The sequence below is a fragment of the Urocitellus parryii genome, chromosome 6 (assembly GCF_045843805.1).
Source record: "Urocitellus parryii isolate mUroPar1 chromosome 6, mUroPar1.hap1, whole genome shotgun sequence".
Lineage (NCBI taxonomy): Eukaryota > Metazoa > Chordata > Mammalia > Rodentia > Sciuridae > Urocitellus > Urocitellus parryii.
In genome coordinates this window covers 146,236,306-146,260,023 of record NC_135536.1, presented here as the reverse complement: position 1 = coordinate 146,260,023, position 23,718 = coordinate 146,236,306, and the positions used below count along the sequence as shown (strand labels likewise).

At 47.6% G+C, this 23,718-nt stretch overlaps 1 protein-coding gene across 2 annotated transcripts in view; it reads left to right on the top strand.

Annotated features, from left to right (window-relative positions):
* The window catches only part of Adamts17 (ADAM metallopeptidase with thrombospondin type 1 motif 17), a 349,540-nt gene extending 335,123 nt beyond the window's left edge, over positions 1 to 14,417 (top strand). For both annotated transcript variants that reach the window (XM_026394730.2, XM_026394729.2), the window contains 2 exons: positions 12,970 to 13,147; positions 14,251 to 14,417. In XM_026394730.2, the coding sequence (XP_026250515.1) occupies positions 12,970 to 13,147; positions 14,251 to 14,417 (345 nt within the window). The remainder of the gene's footprint in view (positions 1 to 12,969; positions 13,148 to 14,250) is intronic.
* Positions 14,418 to 23,718: the final 9,301 nt, after the last annotated feature.

Genomic DNA, 23,718 nt, shown 5'->3' with positions numbered 1-23,718 from the left:
GAGCTCAGTGTCCCATTGGGTCCAGTTCTACAGGGGTCCCAATCTAACCATGCAGATTCCCAACTCTGCACCTGCCAGTGGCCCTGTGTGCATCCTGCCTGCTGCTCCTGCAAGTGGATCAGCTCTCTGTGCTGGCTGGGAGCACCCACTGCTTTGTGAGCCTTTGGAAGGAAAATGAATACAGCAAAATGGGGGTGCTCTGTCACCAGCCTGGCCGCCCTTTTCAGCATTCTGGCTGTGCCCCAGCATCCTGCTACGGGCCTGGCCTCACAGCCTTCTGTCACAAGAGCCTTATAAATGTGTGGGAGGCTGGGTCGAAGCAGACACATAGGGGATACTTGGGCAAATGTCACTTCCATTCATTTCCAGGACCTTTGGGCAACAGCCTATAGGACACCAGGGCAGATAGGACAGGGGACAAGGAGGGTTCAACAGAGATTGAATGTTTTTCTGAGTGAAAAAGTCTTTGGTGTTGAACCCTTCATTTATTCATTCCCCTGGTATCTTTGAATGACTCCCATTTACTGGAGACTGATGTCAGCATCAGAACCTTCCAGTAGGTTTTCTTTTCACAGCAACCATACGATGTCTAAGGCGAGCTCAGAATCTATTTATTCTTTTTAAATATTTCCTTGTGGTCTTAGCAACTGAAAAATATCTACTTGGTTCCCCGGGTCCCTCTTCATTCAAAGGTGGCTGACTGGTGACTGAAGAAGCTGTTGGTATTTGTTTGGCATGTGTAATATCGTCACCATTTTAGTACAAAATGTAAAATTTCAGTATGAAAATCTGGCAACAGGGCCCCCAGTCAGTTGTGGAAGGGAGAATGGTTTGTTCATGGTGAAGCAAAACTTGTCAGAATCCAATCCCTTGTAGAAATGCCACCACCTCCCTGCCCAACACAAGTCAGAAAACAAAGGCCTCCAAACACTTCAAGTGCAAAAAAAATAAAGTCAAATATCTTAGGTCCCAGTTTACCTGCTGTGCTAAAATGTCACCTCTAGATAACTGAATTTGGAGACCCAAAACACCTGCTTCTTATTTATTCCCTGTTCAAAAGACCTGACCAAGCAATAGAATCAAGGCCAACAGTCTAGCTTCCCCAAAACAAACACAGATGTCACACAGCGACATGGATGTAGATAGTGCTCATTAGGAAGCTTCCAGAACGAATCTGACGCTGGAGGAAAAACTTGACTCCAAGGCGTTCACAAAAGATACATGTGCTCTGGGCCATGAGAACCAGAGTCATGGGATAGAGACATTGAGATCTGGCATGTAACTCTGTTCCACTTGAACTTCATAACATCCCTGACCCTCAGTATCTTTATCTCCAAGATGGAATTCATGAAGCCTGGTTCTGCCTGTTTCTCAGAGGTATTCAGAAGTTCCAGGGTGCTGGGATAAGTGACTAAGCCCTTTCCTAACTAAGCTCATTTCCCTACCTCGAATCTCATCCAGTGTTCACACTGCTGTGGGCACAGTTCCCAGAACTAACCTGTTTTGATCTGACTCCAGTTTGTCTTGATTCCTTTTATAGAATGATCCTGAGAAATGTTCTCTATCCAAGCACATCTGGACCCAGCTTGAATCAAAGGGGCAAATGAAAACTGGTCAATTCCTAGCCTGGGCCACAAATGCCCATCCTGGGTTGGGGTATTTGGCATTTGTTTCCTCTGTGCCTCATGCTACCATTCCTTTCCAGCCAGGGTTGTCACTCCTGTTGTACAGAAGAGGAAACAGAGGCTCAGAGTGGCTAAACCACTTGCCCGCACTCCTCTGGCAGAGCCCCTGTTCCTGGATCCCTACTCAGTGCTCAAAACACATGTTAGAAACAGAACAAGAAGGGCTCTGGGAGTCCCAGGGTTGGTGCCTCTGAGCCTCGGGGAGCCCTGCAGATGGTTGTCGACCAGCCAGTGTCTGGGCTTCTCCAGCTGAACCCCTCTGGTTTTGAGGACTAGGGAGACACTTGTTTTCTTAAGTACTTTGAACATCCTGGTGTAAGCAGCAGCCAGACACCAGAGGGTGAATGGAAATAGCACATGCAAAGCGCAGCACAGTCTGCTGGGAGCTCATGCTCTGCAGGGCTCCCTCCCAGTTGTGCTCTGCGTTAAGAACAAGGAGGAGCCATAGGATGTCAAGACCTCCCCCACATCTTGGCCACTTAGATGGGGCTGTCATCCGATGGGCTGGGCGTGTGCTGAGCACGGTGTGTGTGTGCGTGGAAGCCAGCTGTTCCATCCCAGCCAGCAGCAGGTCTGGCCAGAGCAGCGGCTCAGTTTAGAGTGGTGCTGTTGAGCAGCCACCCAGCGCCAGCACTCAGGGAGGGAAACTTGGTTCTGCTGTGCAGAAGAGAACTGCAAGGGATGCGCGGCTGGAAGTCTGTGTGTGTGGTATGCAGGGAGCGAGCTGTCAGGGGTGGGGGCATAGAAGCCCACCAAGAGACCCCAACTGTCCACCCCACCCCCCTCCCTTCTGCTGCCATCACTAGGGTGGGGTGGGGAGTTTGCCCTCGGTCTTTCTCTCCGTGTCTTCTCTGGAGAAAAGACTTTAGCTCCCTGAGGGGCCCCGGATCCTCACTCCCCTTGGCTGTGGAGGCCAGTAGGAGCAGATTCCATGGGATGCATCTTGCCCTGGCGTTTTTGCTCATTTGGACTGTTTGGATCTGCTCTCAGGTTTCTGGTCATCTCTGCTGTCCAGTTTTGCCGATGGTGTCACTGTTGTGCTCATGGGGTCCTCTGTGTTTGTAAACAATCGCCACAGACCAACATCCAAACCTCCATTCATACCAGACTCTGAAGACAGCTAACGCACTCCCTAAAAGGAAAGTAGATAGAAGGCCAGGGCTCAGAGCCATCAGTTGTCCTTGAATCTGGAGAATGTTTACCCCGTCCTCATGGCCAGGAGGAAACCAGGTCAAGCAGCCAGTGCAGAAAGTGTTGGGCCAGACAGGTACCCAGCAGACTGTGCCGTGATGGAGGGAGCTTAGTAGGTCTGCTTTCCAGCCAGGGAAGCTTTGACACCTCCCATCCAAGCACCCTCTTGTCACTTTGCCCCATAGTGCTATTGAGAAAGATGAGCTGGTTTCCGGGAGGTGATGTGCAGGCCAGTCCAGGCCCATGCATGGGTGAGAGCTACCTGGGTGAGAGCTTTTGGGAACAGCAGAGCTCCTCAGTGCCCAGAGCCATGGTGAGGCAGGGTAGGCTCCCAGGGACTATGTGGCTCCCTCCCTGGTGTCCTGAGCACAGCTAATAGTCAGACCCTAACTAGTGGCCCATAGGAGGGTGGGTCACACTTCATATTCTCACGCCTGCTGAGGGCATTACAATTGTTCTGGGTGTTTGGAAAATGACCTGCAGCTGCCTGCCCTCCAAGGATGTTAGCACTTTTCAGAAAACAATGCAAATCCTTTTTTGCAGCCACTGAATGGGTCTATGTATTCTACCCGGGTGGTGGTTGGGAGTTAAACTGAAAGAGGAGGAAAATTCATTTCTTTCTAGAAGAGCGTGACTTCTAATCAAAAGTCGAAATGTCTCAGATCTAAGACCAGAAACATTTGTCACCATTGGATTGATGAGATTTTTTTTCCCCATGAGAAATAAACTCTTCCAGAGGAATTATAATGGGATGATGTTTTTAACGAAAATTGATGATTCTCTATGTTAAGAATTTGTGCTTGCCGGTGTGAACAGATCAAAATGGCCATTGATCTCCTGGTGTCAGTGGAGGTCTGGGGAAGGGGCTGGTCTGACAAGCCCTCTGAGGCCTCATCTGACTCCAGCTTCCTTCTCTCTGTAAGTCAGAGATGACAGTAACTCCCAGAGGCCTGAGAAGATCAAATGACCCAATGTGTGTGCAAGTACCTGTGAGCCCTGAGAGGTAGTCAGGGAGGGCTGATCCCTCTTCAAGCTCACAGAAATGTTGTTACAGTCTGTGATGTTTGCCATGGCTTTAGAATTTACTAAGCACTTTCACCCATATGATCCACTTGACCCTCACAACTGCCTCTTGCCATTTGGAAATGAGGAAACTGAGGCTCAGAGTGGTGATGTGGCTTTTTCCCCCAGGGTCACACAACTAAAAAGTGACGTGCCTTCTGGTTTGTCATTCAGTTTTCTTTCAATGCACAATGTCAGAAGGTTATCTTAATTTGAAGCAAGAAACTGAACAATAAGATGGCTTCAGCTCTATCAAAGGCAGAGACTCAGCATAAAATCAAGTATCTCCCCAGTCTCCACACCACCCATCCAGACCTACCCCAAAGGCTTTATATCAGTCATGTGTCCTTTAGCACAATTGTTGTTTCTATATGAGGAGATCCTGCACATTAAGTCTTCCCTTAATCACGAAATTAAAAGTCAAATCCTTATTAAAGGAAATTGGTACATCCAAGAGCAAGTCAGGACGCTGGGGCCCTCTTCTGGGATGTGGCAAACCATACCATGGAGCCAGGAAGCCAGCCCTCTGCACTGGGACAGAAATAAGGAAATCCTCGGTGAGATAGAGTACCCGTGGGAGCATGAGCAGCTAGTGGGAGAAGGATTATCAAAATTCAGTGCTCTACGGACGGGGCAGGAGGTGAGAGGACAGGTACCTTTGGTGTGGAATACACATGAGCAAACAGAGCCTTCCACGGTGTTAGGGAAAAGCTGAAGCCCCAGTCACTGCTCAGTGAAGAGAAGTGAGCTTGCTACAGAGTGGTGACGTCTCCAACAGTTGCCAGGAGATGTGCTGGCATGGCCCAAGGTGGGTGCCAAGGCTCTCTGCAGAGCTTAAGGTAGATGCCTTTGTCTCCTCGGCCCCCCAGCTCCATGTCCCCAGTGTCCATCCGACCAGATCAGAGTGGGCTCCAGCTTATCCTGACTCTTCTGCACCACAGTCTAGATTCTCATTAGAGCCTGGACCTGGCCGTTGTCCCTGAAGAACACTTCTCTTGTGCCACACATTATGTTATTGACTTTTGGGGGTTGGGGCACACTTGGTAAGGACAGTGCAGGTCCATGTCCTGGCTTTGCCGTGCTTCACCTAACCTTGTCTAAGATCTTCCCATCAGGTGCGTTTAGGGATACTTCATAAGGAATGAACGACTTTCACAGATGCCAGCCAGTGCTAATTTTTATCTTCATCTCATCACCATTGGGTACGGTCACAGGTCCGTGGTCACTCATTAAAATGTCATTTCTTACATGGATCTGTAAAACATTTGTCTTAGACAAATAGTTCCTTAAGTGTCACTCAGGCCCCATAAGACAGTGTTTGCCCCAGCCTGTGCCCTCCTGGGATGACAGCGTGGACTGGGACAGACATGTTTCTGTGGCATTTGGTAGGACCTTCAGCCTCTTTCACTGAGGAGATTGGTAAAGGGGAAGCTCAGTGACCAGCTGGGAACAGCTCCAGCTTAAGGAGAGAATGAGAGCTGCCCCTGCAGTCTCCTCTGTTCCCCCAACCCCAGGAGCCCTGGGGACTCCCCCATTCCTGCAGGTCATCAGAGGTCACCTCTGCCTTCTAGCTCCTTAGCTCTGAAGCCCCAACCAGAATCTGAAGTGCAGCAGGCTGTGAATTCAAAGGAAGAGGGGGGCAGCAGGGACTCCTGAAGTCAAGACTGCATGAAAGGAAGCAAGAGTTAAAGTGTGTGTGTGTGTGTGTGTGTGTGTGTGTGTGTATGTGTGTAAGAAAGCATTCTCTGTCTCAGAGCTAGCACAAAAGAGCCTGGGGATTTTCATTATTGTTGAGACCTGCTATTTCAGGTTTCAACAGCTTCCCAGGTTTTCTTTGCTCATGCCAAGTCTTGCGGGGAAAACTGTTCAAAAAATGCCTTTGAAGAACTCTTGACATTTCACCAGCCAAGTGCCTTTCAGGTACAAACAGAAAATGGACTGACTGTCAGGATTCTCTGTCATTCTTTGCTATCCAAAACCTGCCCGAGGCAGCCTGGCCCCTGAGAATCAGGGCGGCCACAGGGTGGTTTTGTCTGCACTGAAGGTTTCTTCCTGTCTCCTTCTACCCAGACTCAGCCCCTGCTCACCCTGCCCCCACGCAAGGCAGCTCAGGCTGGGCCCCTCCTCCAGAAGCATGTTCTTCCTCCCAAGATCTTTATAGCCTCTTTTAGCTAATCCTCAGAAAATCCCAATGGGATCTGCTATAAATAACAGATTTTATTTACCTGGGAGAAGGGAGAAGAAGGGAGCCCTGCTGTTGTGGGAGAACCTCTGTGAGGTGATCAAGAGCTGGTTCCTCCCTGCTAGGGGGAGGTGGGCAGGCAAGGGTGGGAGGCCACTGCTGTATAGCTAGGGAAGAGTTACGTGGACACTCTGAGCCTCATCGTCTGCCTCCATGAAAGGTAGTGTCACAACCCCTGCAGATGCATTTATTGAGCACCTACTCTGTTCTGAGCACTCCTTTGGCCATGGTGGCTGCTAATGTGAGAACTAGAATATACATAAACCTAGTGCCTGGTAGGTACATGGTGGACATGCAGAAGGTAGGCTCTGTTGCTTTGACTACTTCTATTGTCGTTGTTATAACTATTGTTATTCTAAAAAAGCCAAGCTGGTAATGCTTGCATGTTGTCTCCCTGTCATGTGAAACAGAAGGTCTTTTCCTCCTTTTTACAGGAAACTCGTCTACCTTGGGGAATATCGCCTTTCCAACAGTCACTTCATAATTTGCAAGAAAAGCATATGTATAAGTCCCAATTGAAACTCCCTCTCTCCTTTGTTGCCATGAACCTATTATTTTGTGCATCCAAAATTTTCCTTTTGCTATTGCACTCCATCTTACATGTCTTTGACTCTTTCTCCTGGCCCAGGGCCGGCCAGCAGATGGGTGCAGGGGCTGCTGGGTCACCAGTCAGGTTTGTGCTTTGGAAGGGGCAGGAGGAGGGCTATGCTTACTTCAGGTTGTCTGGCAGGAAGTCTTTGTGAATTTATGGTTGCTGCTATTTCTGTCAGTTAACTGACTCTTGTGGAGTTGCATTAAGTGTTGATGGAATGAGCCACTTGAAAAAAGTTACCCCTCTGTGAGAGAGTGCTTCCAACAAGATCAGATATGTTTTTTTATAGATCTGTTTGCTTAGATTGTAAAAGCTTGAAAAATGGCTTCATAGTGAGGCTTGGGGCAAAATTTGATGCTATCAGGAGACACTGCAGTCTCCTCACTGTTTAATTAAAGCTGGGACCACAGGGGAGGCCAACAGAGACAGAATTCACAGTGTGTGCCTGTTTTATCCTTAATGTGAATGAGTTCAGGTTCCTGGAGGGCGCCCCTTCAGACGTCTGAAGTCACATTTGTCTGCAGGGCCAGAGCAACTTCTAATTGTGCTCCTGCAGGTACAACTGCCTGATCACCCTGGGAGCCAGGCCACAACTGCCTGAAGAGGGTCCAGTGACCTCAGGGTGTCCAGGAAAGCTATGTAAGATGCCAGATGGCTCAATGTGCTTCTCAGGCTCTGGGGCCTCCCTAGCCAGCTCTCTTTACTCTTGAGTGTGCACTGGTGATTGAGACCCACGCTATCCAGACCCTGCTAGGCATCCAGTCCACGCTGCCTCTGTGTATGGAAACAGTTCTGAAAGTTTATTATCCTCCCGGCTTCAAAGATAGAGGCTCAGAAAAGTTAAATGCTTTGCCTGAGGTCATAAGGCTTAGTGAGTAGTCTGCAGCACGCCAACAAGTCTGTCTCCTGCCTCCGCCCAGTACTCTGCACCCCTCAGCAAAGCTGGTCAAGAAGGATGTGTCATATGTAGATTTTAGGCCAGGGGTAGGCTTGGTACCACCTTAACTCAAATGAAAAGGCAGCGGGCACAGAAGATGGGCCACTGGCCACTCACACCAAAGGGTTGTTGGCACATTTCTCCATTTTTATTTACATAGGTAATCCTTACTAAAGACTACATGGAAAGAAAACCTTATAGGACTTTAAAATTTTTAGAAATTTTTTAATGGTTTGTTTTCCAGACTTTTAAATGGGCACACACACATCTGTATTGAACAACAATGGAATGGTTTCTGTATGTGGCACTTTGTAATCTGTCTTCTCACCTAAAAATGGAGTATCCTTTTTGAGGCTGGCTCAGGTGCAGCTCTCAGGTAGATAAATTCCCCCATGTTCTCAAAGTTTTTCCATATGAACCAAAGCCGTGGGAACAGCACCCCCTAGGACTCCAGCTAGAATTTGGCAAAAGCTAATCCAGATAAGTAAAATCCTTACCAGGGGCGGGGTCTGCAGGACCAACAGCAGCAGGGACACTGCCTTCACACCCTGGCCTAGTCTTGCCTCATGGGGGCGCTAGAGAGGAAAAAACACTCCTCCAGGTTGAAGGATGTTGGAGACGACCTTCTATGAGCTCATGGAGGTTCTTTCTATAGACTAGAAAATTAAATGCTAGTGACCCATGCAAGGGCAGATAATGAATAAGTAGCTGGGCAGTCAATAACCTGGTGTTTTGATTCTTGGCCTCTCACTGAAGCCCCATCCAGCTCACAATTCATGCAGGAAGATGGAAATCTGTGAATGAGGCAGCTGGGTCCTATTCTTCTCTAGCCACTAACTCTGACCTTGGGTACAACACTGGCCCCTACCATGCTCAGTGGCCAGTCAGCCTCTGAGAGTGGTTGTGGAATGTTCTATACTGATCCAAGTCTCACATAGGAGGCTGTGGGAAGCCAGAACACAGGCCCGTACGTGCTGGGATATCATGAGTGCTAGCCCCTTCTCTCGGCCCCAGAGCAGGTGAACAAAACTAACTCAGAGGGAATATTTTTCTTCAAGGTCACCCCAGACACCTGAGTTTGACCATGGTCATTGATCACTTCCAGAAAGAGACCTTGTTAATTTTGCACTTGGTTTTAATAGACCCACAGGGTGGAGCCCTTGCCCTCATTTTCACATGCATGTTAATAACACCTGCAGAAGAAAAGGAAATTCTTTGGGGAACTCATGCAGTGCCGAGTCCTGTAACACAAGTGACTCAGGCATGCTGATCCCCAGCCAGAAGGGCCTGGGCCCCTCCTGATCGGGAGATACAAGGGAGCAAGATGGATATAACGAGGTAGGGGGACAACTCCTTAGTCTGTGCAGAATTTCCTCCCCAGGAACCCAATAGCTACTTGTCCTGCCTTAATGCTCCCCTCTCCAAAAAGTAATGGGAATACCTAGCTTTTCCTCCTGGTGTATCTTGCAGAAGGTGGTGCTATGGCCAGTAGTCCAAGATCTGAAAAAGCACATGTCACCTGTAGATCAGTACACATAGTCTTTTTTTTTTTTCCCAAAACAGGCTTGGTCCATGTTTTTGGAAAGAAAAATCATAGTTATATGATCATCCTGTTTTCCCAGAAAGCAGAGTTTTTTCATAATTGGATAACCAATTTAGATGTCAACGTCTTTCATGGTGTAGGTGGACTAGTCAAATGCCTACCTCAAATATGTAAACTGTTAATGTGGTTATACATTCATAATTAAAGTTATATTAGAAACTTTAGATTTACTCTGTATTGGAATCTATGACATTTGCATTTAAAAATACTATATTTTTTTTTGCACATTATGAAACTGAACCTTATAAAATTGCCACTTTGGGTGGATCAGTTGAATGAGCAGTTGTATACAGTGCCAGCCTAGTATTTGCAGTGTCTGTGTCATCATGTAGCTCCCTTTTCTGAGTCATCTGTGCGTTTGGCTAGAGCAGAGTGTCATCGCTGCCTGATTTCAGTTAGAGATGCCGCCCTTTTGAATCTGTATGTCCTGCTATCACTGGACATTCCTGCACGGGTTGCGGCATTAGTTTATGCTTCATTTATGTGACTTTGCTCGGTTTTGGTGTGACTCTGCTGTGCATTAGAACCTTTGCACTTTTCCGTCACTCACTGAGAGAACTCAGACCCTAGACGTAACCACTTATTTTTATAAGTGATCTGTAAACATTTTTACACCATCCTCATTTGTGATCATGAAGTCCTGTCTTCAAGAATAATTTTTGCCTCCTCTTTATTATTTTTTAACTCCTATGTTATCTCCATTAGATCCATAATGAGCCCTGACTGAGGTCATTCAGGTGAGTGGCATTTTCCCAAACAGTACTTTGACTACAAAATCATTGAAAGCACTCCTCACCCCTGCCTCTGAACTGTAAGAGATTTTGTTCTAACAGTAAGCAACTTACTCTTCTAAGAATAATTTTGACTGAAAGCTTTCACCCCTTATATCCAAGCACAGCTGTCACCTACATATAAACTCAGCAATCAAGCTGCAGCTGGATGTCATTCTGGCTTAATTATACGTATCTGTATATAAATATACAACTACTTCACACAAGACGACAGAGCTCTTTGCATTCTTCATGGGGCAGAAGCTCAGATTAAATCAGGGCCTCACAGTTCCAGCTGCTCATTGCAACCACCTGGAGAACTGTCAAAAACAATGATACCCCTAAACAGTTCGATTTTATTAGTCTGGTTCATCAAGAATATTTTTAATATCTTTATTTCTATGTGGTGCTGAGGATTGAACCCAGTGCCTCACACTTGTGAGGCAAGTGCTCTACCACTGAGCTACAGCCCCAGCCCAACATTAAGATTTTTTTAAAGCTCACCAACTAACTCCAGGCTGCAGACCCTAGCTTCCCCAGGTGAAGTGACATTGTTCTAGCATCTGTCCCAAGTTCAAGGTGACCCTAATGATGGGAACCCCTGCTGACTCCCAAGACCATAAAGCTGCATTTGTAATGTCAGATGACTTTTCAGGGGCTTGAGCCCAGTGTCCTCTGATGAGGAAATGGAGCCAGGCATGAGGCAGAGGCCCTGAGGCTGGCCTTGTGTGGTGGAGAGTGAGCCTGTGCTATTTTGAACACCAGGGCAGGAGGGTGGTGAAGGAGACAGGAATGGGAACTGCTTGCGGTTTTCCTGAGTCTCCTTTGATTTGAAGATCAGTGCCCTTCACGGTAAACATCATCCTGCTTGTCAGACAAGGAAACAGCAGGATTCACCCGGCTCACAGAAGCCCATTGGAAAGGGAGTAGATGGTACCCACTTGGGCCCCTTGGTAACACCAAGGTCTTCTGCTGAGCCTGACTCCTCAAAGCCCACAGGAAGGCCATGGTCAGGCCCTGGGGAGGACATAGGAAAGCACAGAATCTGGAAGGCACCTGGCTTCCTCACCATGTGCAACATTCCAGGGATAGGCCTGCTCCCTTCTCTGTACCCTGAGATGCCATTATTAACTGCAGCTGGGCAGTGCACAGCAGCCTCGGGTGTATTAAAGTTTTGCAGAACACTCCGAGTCCCACGAAGCCCAGGGGTTGTGTGGACACCAGGGACTCCAGATGGAGAAGGTGCCACACATGGATATGGCTTTCTGCTTGGGAAGGAGACCGATGTAGCAGACATTTTTAAGGGCTCCTGCAAGAGTTAGCAAGGGCCAAGGGCTCAGGGAGCAGGGTCTGGACAGGACAGAACTGCCTGGCAGTTTCCTCCCTGGGTAACACACTCATGCGCCACTTACAGCGGGGCCAGGTACTCAGAAGTGTGTCATTAGGTGAATTCATCTCTGGGGGTATGTAGGAGTGCGCTTGCATAAACCTAGATGGCATGGGCCAATCTCCATGTGGCCTCTCGTGTAATCAAGAGACACACTATTAAACACAAGGCTGCTGCGGGAGTAGCACAGCAAACTTTTACAGTAAATTATTTTTATAAGTAGAGGAGTACACTGACCATAAAAAGCATAGTAAATATATAAGCCAGTAGCATGGTGGTTTATTATCAAGTATTATGTTCTGCACATAATTGTGTGTGCTATACTTTTTATGTGCGTGACAGCGCAGAAGGCTGTTTACGTTGGCATCACCACAAACACGAGACTAATGTGTTGAGCTATGACATTAGGACGTCTGCAACATTTCCAGGTAATGGGAATTTTTCAGCTCCAGTAGACTCTTATGGGATCACTGTCGAATATGCAGTCCATGCTTGACTGAAGAGTAGTCATGTGTCACATAACTTGAGACAGCTTGTCAAGGAATGGACAGAGGATAGAACCACAGCAGAGGGTGCCCTGGTCCACGCCTCAGGAATTTGGGATGCTCTGCTCAGCCATACTGTGCTGGCTATAGCAACCTCTGCCTCCTTGTGCCAGGGTTTCTAATGCTGTGAATGCCAGCAACTGGGGATTTGGTGCCAAAATCAACAGCCTCAAATATTAGTCCAGACTGATATACAGTTTGCATTTCATTTAAACTTAATGCTAAGCTGCAGCCCCCCCCCCCCCAGGCTTGTGGGAAATCTAACTGCAGTCATGATTGAGCAAAGGTCCCAGAGGCACAGGCAGCAGAAGTGCTGGGGAGACCTGTGGTAATCAGGTCCAGTCCCTTCTGGGGGCTACTAGGCCACCTGCCCACTGTCTTAAGAATTTTGAAGCCCAGATCTCTGCTCAGAACAGGTAGAAGTGAAATGCAACCAGTATGAATTAATATTTTGGCAATCATCTTAACTGGGGCTGCTATCACAAAATACCAAAGACAAGGCAGCTTAAACCAAAGACATTTGTCTTACACGGTTCTGGAGTCTGGAAATCCAGAAATCAATGTACCAGCAGATGAAGATCCAGTGTTTGGTGTGGGTTCCCCTCCTGGTTTGCAGATGGCCATCTTCTCATGTTAAGAAAACAGACTTGCCTCTTTCTCTTCTCATAAGGCTACTAATCCCATCCTGAGAGTCTCACCCTCATGGCCTCATCTAACCCTAGCCCTCCCGAAGTTCCTGCCTCCTAATACCACCCCCTGGGGGTTAAGGATGCAACATATCATTTGGGCAGGGGGGACACCAACATGCTGTCCATATCTTGAAATGGTCTTCTTTAAGGCCACTAGTACCTTGCAAAATGTTGCAAGCACCTGGGGATGACTTGCAGGACCAGGGGCAGTACATTCTGGGGTCATTGTCCCAACCCTCACCTCAGGCTATCCCCGTCTCTGGCAGTGCTCATCCACCTGTGGGAAGGGGCTGCAGTCCCGCGTGGTACAGTGCATGCACAAAGTCACCGGGCGCCATGGCAGTGAGTGCCCCACTCTCTCGAAGCCGGCAGCCTACAGACAGTGCCACCAGGAGGTCTGCAATGACAAGATCAACGTGAACACCATCACCTCCCCTCGTCTTGGTGAGTACTTCTGGTCCAGATTTCCAGGAGGCACTGGGTCCTGTGGACAGTGACTCGCTGCTGGTGGTAGAGTTCTGTATGCCAGAAAGCTGCCTCCTTGGGCAGGCTTTGAGCCCTGGAGAGGCCAGCAGTTGTTTGTTCTATGGAATGTAGGAGGATTCAGAGAATTTCATTGTCAAGAGACATTTGCTAACTGCAGTCTTAAACATAGTCCTTAAAGGTATCAGGATTCCTAGGCGTGACAGGGCTGAAGGAGGTGCTTTGTCCTGGAAATGAAAGATCCAGGAGGCCCTCATGATGTCCATGGGGGATGCTCCCGAGTGAAGCCCAAGATGCAGAGACACAGTGGAGAACGAACAGGTTTTTGTGTAAAAAGTTTGGGGCCCAGAACCTGGTCCTCTACCTGTCCCATATCCCAAGCTCGTGGTGGGATAAGAGGAAGAACATTTGATATTGATCTGATGACTCAACAGTTTCTGCTTTTTCTGGATAAAAAAAAAAAATCCTGAGAAATATATTCCTGCCAAATACATTTCCAACATGAAAACTCCACCCAAAAGAAGGGGCTTTCTGAGCAGCTCCATTTGGGTTTGGGCAGGGAGGGACTTTGAGATCACAAAAGTGACTCGTGGCTTTTGCCAGCCTAAGCCTGGTTGGTATCCTCCAAGGACCTCCTCTGAGCAGGGCTCTCTCTCCATAGTACCCTGGGGGATATTTGGGTCATTTGTTTGTACTCTGACCTCTTGTATTTGTGGGTCCTTCAAAGTCCACTGCTGCATGTCCCCTTGTCTTCTAAATGTCAACAGTAATGGTATGCTGTGCCACAAAATAACAGTGAGTGCTACCATGCTCAGGAGCAGAGTGTCCTCTGGTCTCTCCCTAAACGGGCAGCCAGATTACCACACTCAGCCAAGTAGTTGGGTTGGACATACGGATGTGTCCTTTGTAGCAGAAAGTGGCATCTACAGTGCCCCTGGCAAGGGCTTAGTTTCACGAGTCTCTTGAGGCCAGTGGGTGCACAAGGGTGAGGGAGCCCGACACTGTCAGGAGCACGGACCATCTCGATTTCCTCTAAGTGCCCTCTCTTCCCATTGTCACCTTAGCCGCTCTGACATACAAATGCACACGGGACCAGTGGACGGTGTACTGCCGGGTCATCCGAGAAAAGAACCTCTGCCAGGACATGCGGTGGTACCAGCGCTGCTGCCAGACATGTAGAGACTTCTACGCGAACAAGATGCGCCAGCCGCCTTCTCCGCCAAGCTCATGACACACAGCTCAGCAGTTGCTCAGCATTCACACTCGAGGTCCGAAGCCTGGCATTTGAATGAGCGAAATGCCCACCTTCCCAAAAGCAAACCAGCCCCATGGCCAGGACTCCCCGAAGCACACCTCGGCTCCCCCCACAAGGCCACCCCAAAATTTCAGTTGCATAGAACTTAAGAGTGGACTTGACATTGCCGTTAGTGCTTTTGTTTAATATATTATTAACAGCCACTGGATGGCTTTCTACGGTAAGGAAAAACAGTGGGCATGAGTCACATAATTATTATGTCTAAGGTTCCGTGTACTTCAAAGGGGAACACCTCTGGCAGACAATTGCCGAGAGAGAAACACCATTCAGTGCTTCTGTCCTGGCTTTCTTTTGACACTGAATACCCAATGCCTGGTGTACTGTGGGGTTCGGGGAGGGGTACATTCTGAAAATGATACACCACACTTAGAAGAGGCTTTATGCTGAAAGCCAGCAACACGCTGTATGGAAGGACAGATGCAGACAAACCTCTACTGGCTGATCTGGAGCCCACATTTCTTAATCAACCTTCCAGATAACACAAGGATGGAACTTGGCCTCTCTGCCCATCATCTCTGAGAACATATTCTCAAAACCCTGGGCCTTGCCTTGGAAGTTTTATTCCTGAGAGTTTAACTCTGCATAGACCAACAAGGAGGCCAGTGGACGTAGCTCTGCACACTGCCCATGTGGGGAGGACATTCTGAAGGGCTGGGTCTGGGGAAGCATCTACTTTTTCGAGCTCTGCTGCCCACCACGTAGGGCAACAGAAGTGCCTTTCTGCAAGGTGTCGTGAAACAGGACACTTGCCAGTCGGGGCAATGAGTTCTACTTCCTAGCATACAGGTAGGCTCAGCACAGCTTGTCAGGTCGTGTGGCCTTCCCGCTCCTCGGGGCGTCCACTCTAGCAGGCACTTAGCAGAGCTTTGCACCTTTAGCTGCTGCAGCACCGCCCAACAGCCCAGTAGCCTTGCATTGGACCTTGGCCTTGTATCTGAAATAAAGATTACACTTAAGACCTCTGAGGATACAGTTCAGGTCTGGGATCTGCAGAGTAAGGCCTAACTGCTTCCTTGGGGCGGGTTTCTCAAGCTTGGTGTGCCATGACCGGTGGATGCACACTAGGCCTCATGGAACCATCATCACCTTGCGGAAGGCCTTCTTCACAGTCCCCTCACCCTTTGCCACAGAGCCGTTTTGTCACCCAGAATGGCCTCTTTGAGAGCACACCTTATGGTAGGACCCTGGCTGTCCCAGGCGGCCTGTTGTGCTCACCAACTTGTTGGCTATGTCTCATGGGTGCTTATGTTGAAACTTACCTTGAGAAAGTCCCTTCTCCTCCCCGAGTTCAGACAGAGGATCTCACTTGGGCCAATTTCCACAGATCAACTTCAAGTGCTTGATTTATTGGTGCTGTTTTGTTTTTGTTTTTTGATTTTTACTGTCCCCTAGCAGAGAAGTGATAGGGATGGCCAGAAGTATATTCAGTTCCACTTCAATCAATGAAAAGTGTGGAGAAAACTCCCTAGGTGCTTAAATGAGAGAAGGTCAGGATGGATTAAGTGACCCGTCAGCCACCACTCCAGGGCCTGTGCAAAACACTGTGCTTTCCCAGCTCAGGCCTGGCCACCAGCAGACTCCCCTGAGCCCATTTCCACAAAACCCTCAAATGCTGGAGAGCTTGAGGTGGCACTATCTTCCCCTAGTCCAAAATGCACTGTTAATTCACCAAAAGACATTTGCCTTTTGGAATCAAGAAGCAGAACAGGGGCAAGCAGACTGAGCATGTGCTGGTACTCACTTTGCCTGGTGCCTCTGAACTGCCTCCGGGTCATGCTGAAGACTCCCCTGGCAAAAGCCCCATACCCTCAGAATGAAATGATCAATTCGGTTATTATTGAACACCCCACTAATTCCCCAGGGTCAGTGTGTTCCTGAGCCCTTGCAGCTTAGGCTGGTGCTGTCACTCTGAAATCTACCAGCCCACCTTCGGTTTAATGGCATCAGCCATGTCACCATCATGACATTCTTGTTCCACTTTGTAGGAGACAAGCTCTGCGTACCATAGTGATGTTTCTGTGTTAACAATACCCTGCACTGTCACTCAAGTACTGTACCTTTGTGGTGGCACAGATGTGTTACTAACTAGAGTCTCACGGTCTCACGGTGCTATTCTTCTTGGTGCAAAATGAAACCCTCTCAGTTGACCATGGCTTGAAGTGATCAGAACAGAGGAAAAGATCCTCAATGGCAATAATATCATTGCTCTTTTTTTTTCATTTCAAAGTCAAATGTATATATTTTCCATTAGTTAACTTACATTACGTACTGTACCCATGGTATTGTTTGTTTTAATTTTTTTGGTGCTGGTTTTGGGGGAAAAAAAAAAGACAAACATTGGTTGCCGTTATACATGAAAAATTAATCATTTCATTGGAAGCAAGTTGAACACGTGTAATAAAATGTTTTTCTGTAAAAGTTTTACACCGACTGTGAAGTAAAAGACGAAAGCCAGTCCTCGAGGTCTTGGGGGTGGGGAGAGCATAGGGGGTGGGGCTGTGTCCTTTACTTCTATACTGGTCAGCTGGCCTACCTGGGACTTGGCTGCAGGGAGCCTCAGCCTGCTGGCCTCAAGTGTGGTTGGAGTCAGAGGTCTCTGGTAAATGCAAGTCTGGTAGGTGGCTGTGTCTTTCTGAGCAAGTGCTAACAAATCATTCAGTCCTGGGCCTCATCCTGTGTGGTTGCAAAACCCTGGGTGGGGATATGAAGGTCTTGCAACTGTGCTGAATCTGTGCTTCTGAAGTGGATCAGCCACATTGCTGGCCAAGCGAGACATTCAGTATGGGAGTAAGTGACCCTTGCTGCAGGAACCTCCAACAGAGTGCGGGCCCTGGTCATGATACAACCCAGGCCTTCTCCCTCTGGCTGGGTTCCCCAACTCTTAGCCCACCTCCTGCTACCCCTTATCTCTGCTGCCAGCCCCACTGGCTCCCCTCCTCCAGCAGGTATGAGGCTGATCCTGACCCTTCCTGCCTCCCAGGACTGGGGACACAGAAAAGGCACACTCCCACAACTGGAACAGCAGCAGCCATTTGGAACCCATCTAGACAAGACACGGAGCATTAATGTCACAGCTGGGGTGGAAGGAGGGGTATTTCATCTCCTAATGGGATCAGGAGAAAATGCTCTCCCAGTAAGAACTTAGAGACAATCCATTACTAAAGTTGAAGCAACACCCAGAAATTTTACCAAATAATTTGTTAAGCAAACTCCCCACAGCCCCTGGTTGCCAGGTATATTAATCCATTTTCATGACTGCAATGAAGTACTTAATGCAGGTAACTCTATAAAGAAAAAAGGTTCATTTGGCTCACGGTTCTGAAGTTCCAAGGTCAAGGGGCCACATTTGGTAATGGTCTTTTGCTGGCAGAGACCTGAGGTGGTACGGGGCCTCACATGATGAGGGAAACAGAGTGAATCTGTGTCTCTTATCTCACTCCCTCTTCTTCATGGGGGAATCAATCATGGGGGCTCCATCCAGTGACCCTATCAAATCCTAATCACTTCCTAAAGGCCCCATCTCTAAACACCATAGTTAGATTAAGGTTCTACCTTGGTAATGATGTTAACATACGACTTTGGGGAATGGATTTACTGCATGGGTTCAAGGGTACAAACCACATTCCAACCACAGCACTAGAAAACCTGTATTTTATGTTGTTAGATGAGATCCGCATGCTCCCATCAGCAAATGTTGAATGAGTTTCAGTTAGAGCCCCAGCACCTCCTAGAACTGCCAAGAATACAAAAACCTCCTGGGGACCCCAATCCCTGCTGGGGATAAGCCCAGAGAACCACATAAAAGGGAATGAGTGAAGACAGTAGAACCTCCAAGAAAGGAGAGGTCTGGCCTTCCTTTGGGGGTTTATTGACTGACCTTCTGGACACAGACTATGAGGCCTGGGCTGGAATTGCTTCCAGGGGCACTCTCCCTCTGCAAAAGGTCTCAGCAAGAGCCCTCGTGTTTCTACTTCTGGACACGAATCTGCCTTCTTCACTGACCATGGGAGCAGCCTTGCACCTCCATGTAACCCACACAGAGCGCTGCTTTCTGCCTCCCGTTTCTTGCTGTCATTTGCTTTCTGGCTTCTGGTTTTTGCCCAGAATAAGAGCTGATGCGACACTGTTCTTGACAGGTCACCAGTGACGTCACAGGATCAGACTGCAGACATATTAACCTCCTCCTCGCTGGCTCTCGGCAGCCCTCCCCTTCAGCTCGTCTTCTCCTCTGTGGAGGAGACACAGGCCCAGGACTTTTCTCATCTTCGTCTTTCCTGGCTCCCTTTTCCCACCAGCTCTCCAGGTGATGGAGCACCTAGAGAAGAGCCCTACACATTTTCTCTCTAGACTTTCTCCCTAGATCACACCACCCATTTGACTCAGGACTTTTAAAACCATGTTCATTCAAGTCTCTCCTAAATGTGCATCTTTGACCCTGACCCTGGAAATTCATTCACGACTCTTCACATGGTTGGTCAATCCCACAGGAAGTTCTAGGACTGGGATGGCCCTTCGGAGTTGTCCCAAATCTGTAATTTGGGCAAGGGCTCAGTGGGGACAGCTCATCCCTGGGGTGGTTCCAAGGACAAGTAGAGACTGGACTCGACAGAAAGCTCACATACGCATAGATGTGGCAGCTGATATCAGCTGGAAGATTCTCATCTAGGACTCTCCCAGGAGCCTCCTGCAGCATGGTGGTGGGGCTTCAGTGGCAAACAACCTTAGAGAAAGCACAGGGACACTCAGGAGAGCAGCATCACTTCATAGGACAGCTCGCAGTTCACACAGCATAATCCCGCCTGCTTGAACAGTGAGGCTGCCTCAGAGACCCACAAGTTAAGGTAAAGGGACAGAGCCCACCTCTCGGGGGGATTCTGGAAGAGCAGGTAGGTTGGGAAATGACTTGTGGCCATTTTTGAAAGATTCACGCACACACAGGCATCCTATATAAGTTAGAGTTCTCCAGGGGAACAGACAGTTGAATATACATATAGAGAGATACTGAAGAGATTTATTACTGGAATTTGCATGCATGATCATACAGGCCCATAATATGCCAAGCAGTTTTCCAGGTTGCAGATGGCAGAATTCATTCCGAGTCTAAAAGCCTGGGAACCAAGCAAGCTGAAGAAAGAACCAGGAGCATCTGAGGACAGGAGAAGATGGATATCCCAACTCTAGAAGAAAGAGAATTCACCCTCCTCCATCCACCCTTTTGTCCTAGTTAGGTCCTCAGTGGATTGGGTACTATTGCCCACACTGGTGAGGGCACTCTTCTTTGTTCAGTCTGCTGATTCAGATGTTAATCTCTTCTGAAAACACTCTCATAGACGCACCCAGACATAATACTGTACCAGTTATCTGGGCATCTTATTGTCCAGGCAAGGTGACACATTAAATTAATCATTACACCCCAGGAACATTCAGAATACACTCCCCCTCCCCCATTCCACTTCTGAAGTCGCAACCTTATTTCTGTGTCTGGTTGAGGCTTGAGGTCCAGGATTGTGTCATCTAAATCAGATATGCAAGAGCCTCTGCCAGTGTAGTTGCTAAGTTCAGTCCTTTTGCATTCTCTCTCCAGATCTATGAACTAAAGAGAAACTTCTTTTTCCTCCCACCTGGACACCCAAGAGAAAATGGTAGTAGGGGCGTCTGATAGCTGCTGTAGGCACACTCGATTTAAGGAGGAAGGAAAGTGGAAACACATAGCACTCACTGTCCCTAACAGTTTTAAGTCCAGCCTGGCACTTGTTACCAGCTCCATTTAAATTCAGTTCTACTGCCAGGTATGATTCTCCTTGGACCACCCCCAAAAACTAAAGAGAATTTGGCTTGTCTTTCATTCTTAACAGAAGGGGAAGCAAGATTAAACAAGTAAGTGTCCCTCCTCTTGGAAAGGATATGGTAACATGCCCCAAGACCACTGGACTCCTAAAAACCTTCACCCAAATAATGGGTCTTAAGCTCTCTGTAGGGTTCATCTCCCACTCTCTTCAGTGTGTGTGTCTCACTACAGACTGCAATTTACTTGCCACTTCTCGCCCATCTGGTGTGTCTTGCATGAGGCCACAGATGCAGGATCCCTGTGGAGTCTGTGGAGGGTGTTACAGTCCAGGCCATTTCATGCTACTTCATAACAGAGTGGGAGAGCTAACATTAGCCCTGGGGAGGATATAAGTGGATACTGTTGTGTCTCATGTGAACATGAACCGCTCTGCTCTCCCATTCTGAAAGGGATGCAAAAGAACACATTCCACAGTCAATGGCCTTAGTCCTTACATCTGAACCAAGCCCATACACTCTAGCAACATTCACCGTTATCAGTGACTTTTCTAAGGACCAGACTGATGAATTTCATGGGAAAGTCACTGGACATTATAGAGTGTATTTTTAGGTTTTTAAGTATGACATTAAAATATGCCATTTTTGCTGGATTGCAATATCACAATCAAGTTACTCTCTTACTTACAATATTACAATCAAGTTACTCTGGGGATGGAGTCAGTTTCACAGGCTTCTGTTTGACCTTCCCCACTACAACAGTGCTTTACACCACAGTCCAAGGACCAAGTTCATGCATTCTAACTATACATTCAGAGACACAGGAAATTATCACTGGGGAGCTTCATGGATCCACTATGAACCAAATATAGACCAGGACCCAATTACTTGAACCCCATCCCCAATCATTTCAAAAGGAGGACCATTGTGTCATTCTGGGTTCTGTATATCAATGTCAGATTGGATCCTGCGTGCAACAGTCCTGTGTACATTACCACCAAGTAAGTGATGGAAAGTCCCTTTAAAGGTAGACTGAGGGTATCATTTCATACCTTCTTCCTGATCCCCAGCCTCTCCTGCAATCCACAGATTTACATTAAAGCTGGCTTGGAATGGAAATTGAACAATGTATCATGACTTATTTTTAGGATATGGTTTCTCTTGTGATCATGTATCCTCTTTTATCTTAAGTTGTCATACCCTTGTTGGTTGCCCATTTATCTTGCCCTAATAGATGGTTCTATCTCCAAGGCTATCTATAAATCAGGACATTCCCTTCTGATATTCTGACCTTGCCACTCATTTTAATTATTAGACCATCCTGTTTCTGATTATTCAGAACTACTCTCTGGTCTCTCTTATTTGGTATTCCTATTAACCCTATTGCTATCAGGGAGCACAGTTATGTAACAGCCTCTTCCACAGTCAGCCATGACCTACAGAAGACAGCTACGATTGGACTTCTCCACAATACTGGTGCCCTCTCTCTAGGATTTTCTTATTCCTTCAGGAAATCTATTCCAAAGGCCATCTGGGGAACAGAGTCTGGAGTCCATCCTAGCAGGTCCATCCTCCGAGCCTTTTGATTCCTTTTCCCACCACTCACCATACAACTTCTACTTTCCTTCCCATATCTATCACTTTCCTCAATGAACCGTGTGTCTCCCAGCATCCTTCCAGGGTTCAATCCATGGAGAGTGCTCCCATCACCACAGACATGTCCCATCCACCTTTATATTCCATGTTGATCTGGTGCCTTCAAATAGGGTCCCATAAAACTCTCTTGATATCTTCAGGTACCTTTTTTGCCAGGTCCTGCTGATCCTTTGGAAACAAGTTCCTTTCCTTCTTCAGCAGTGTTACACTGTGACTTGGTTTGTCCATCTGGTGGTATGGATGGGGGGTAGGAGGAGACTAATTCCAAGGGGCTCATATTATCTTGCAAGGCAGAGGCATCCGTGTGCCCTTTAAGCAAAGGAGCAGTGATAGCATCAGTATGTAAGAGAGAGCACCACTTCTGCAGAATGGGAAGATTCCAGAAAATGTGGGATTTCCCATTTTTTAGGTCATTGAACTCAATATTCCCATTCTAATCTCTGAGTCACATTCTTTCCAAATCAGGGGCCTGACCAGCAGTAGTCCACCTACTGGGGCTGAGAAGTCAACCTTCCTTCAGCTTCTGTCACCATTACATTAAAGCCTAGCCTCAACTTAGCTTTTTCTGCCCTTCAACTCTAAGAGGATGCCTTTTATGATGCCAAGAAAGCTCCCTGGTTTTTCCACTTCATCTTTAATTGTTAGTTAATTAGCAGCAATTAAGTTCTCTAATGCATCCCTAAAATTGGCAGTTGTATTTCATTGCTTTATTATTTGTTTCTCTGCATCTTTCAAATGAGCTATGGTGCCATCAGTGAAAGCTTCACCACTGCCTGTACAGGTACCAGGGGCCTCGCTCTTATGCTGGAGTCCTTGCATCCAAGTGGCAGATAATAGATCCTAAATCCTATTTTAGGGTCTGCTTACTAAGGCCATTCCTGACAACTACCTTAGTTTGGTTCTCAGCAACCATTCTCCAAGATGGAGGGTTTGTGCACAGGAGGATCACTCAGAGGTGCCCTTGAGGACGCTTTGGTGGAGCTGGAGAACAGGATTGGCATGGAGAAGTGGAGAAGTCTGAAATTGGCTCAGCCCATACTACAAGGAACTGTGGGGCTAGAATGGCCCTTCAGAGCTGCCCCAAATGGAGGCCAGGGGTGAGCCTCTGTATATCATGGGAACGGGTGTAATCTTGAGAGACCACTCCCTAACGGCAATGCTGAGGGCAGTGCCTGGAGACAGACCCACTGGGAAGCCACCACTTCTGACATATGGGGAATAAGTGCCTCACTCCTGAAAGGGGCTGAGCACATCACAGCATCCACTACATGCCTCAAACACAGATTTTTACAAAATTACATTCCAAAGTTCCTCCCTTCTTTCCTTCCAGAGGTTTCCTCCAATCAACAAATGGTACCACTATAGCAGCTAATACATGACATCCAAAGCTTCAAGTCATCCTTGTTTTCTCAGTTTCTTTTTCTGTCCCCAGACCAAATTAGCCATGGATACTTTTGGTTCTGCCTCCAACTAATTTCTGTCATCAGTTCACTTCTCCCTATCTTTCTACCACCAATGTGCCTTGAGTCACAGACTTCTCACTGCAACCCCAGTGTAGCTTCCTGTCTTAGCCAGTGAGGGCCACTCCAACCAAATACTTCATAATTTATAAGCAATGTTAATTTATTGCTCACAGTTCTGGAGCCTGGAAAATCAGAGATCAAGATGTCTGATGAGGATGCCTCCGCTTCATAGATGCTGCCTAACTTCATCTTCATCCTGTAGAAGGGCAAAATAAACATTTTTAGACCTCCTTTATTAAAAAGGGCACTAATTC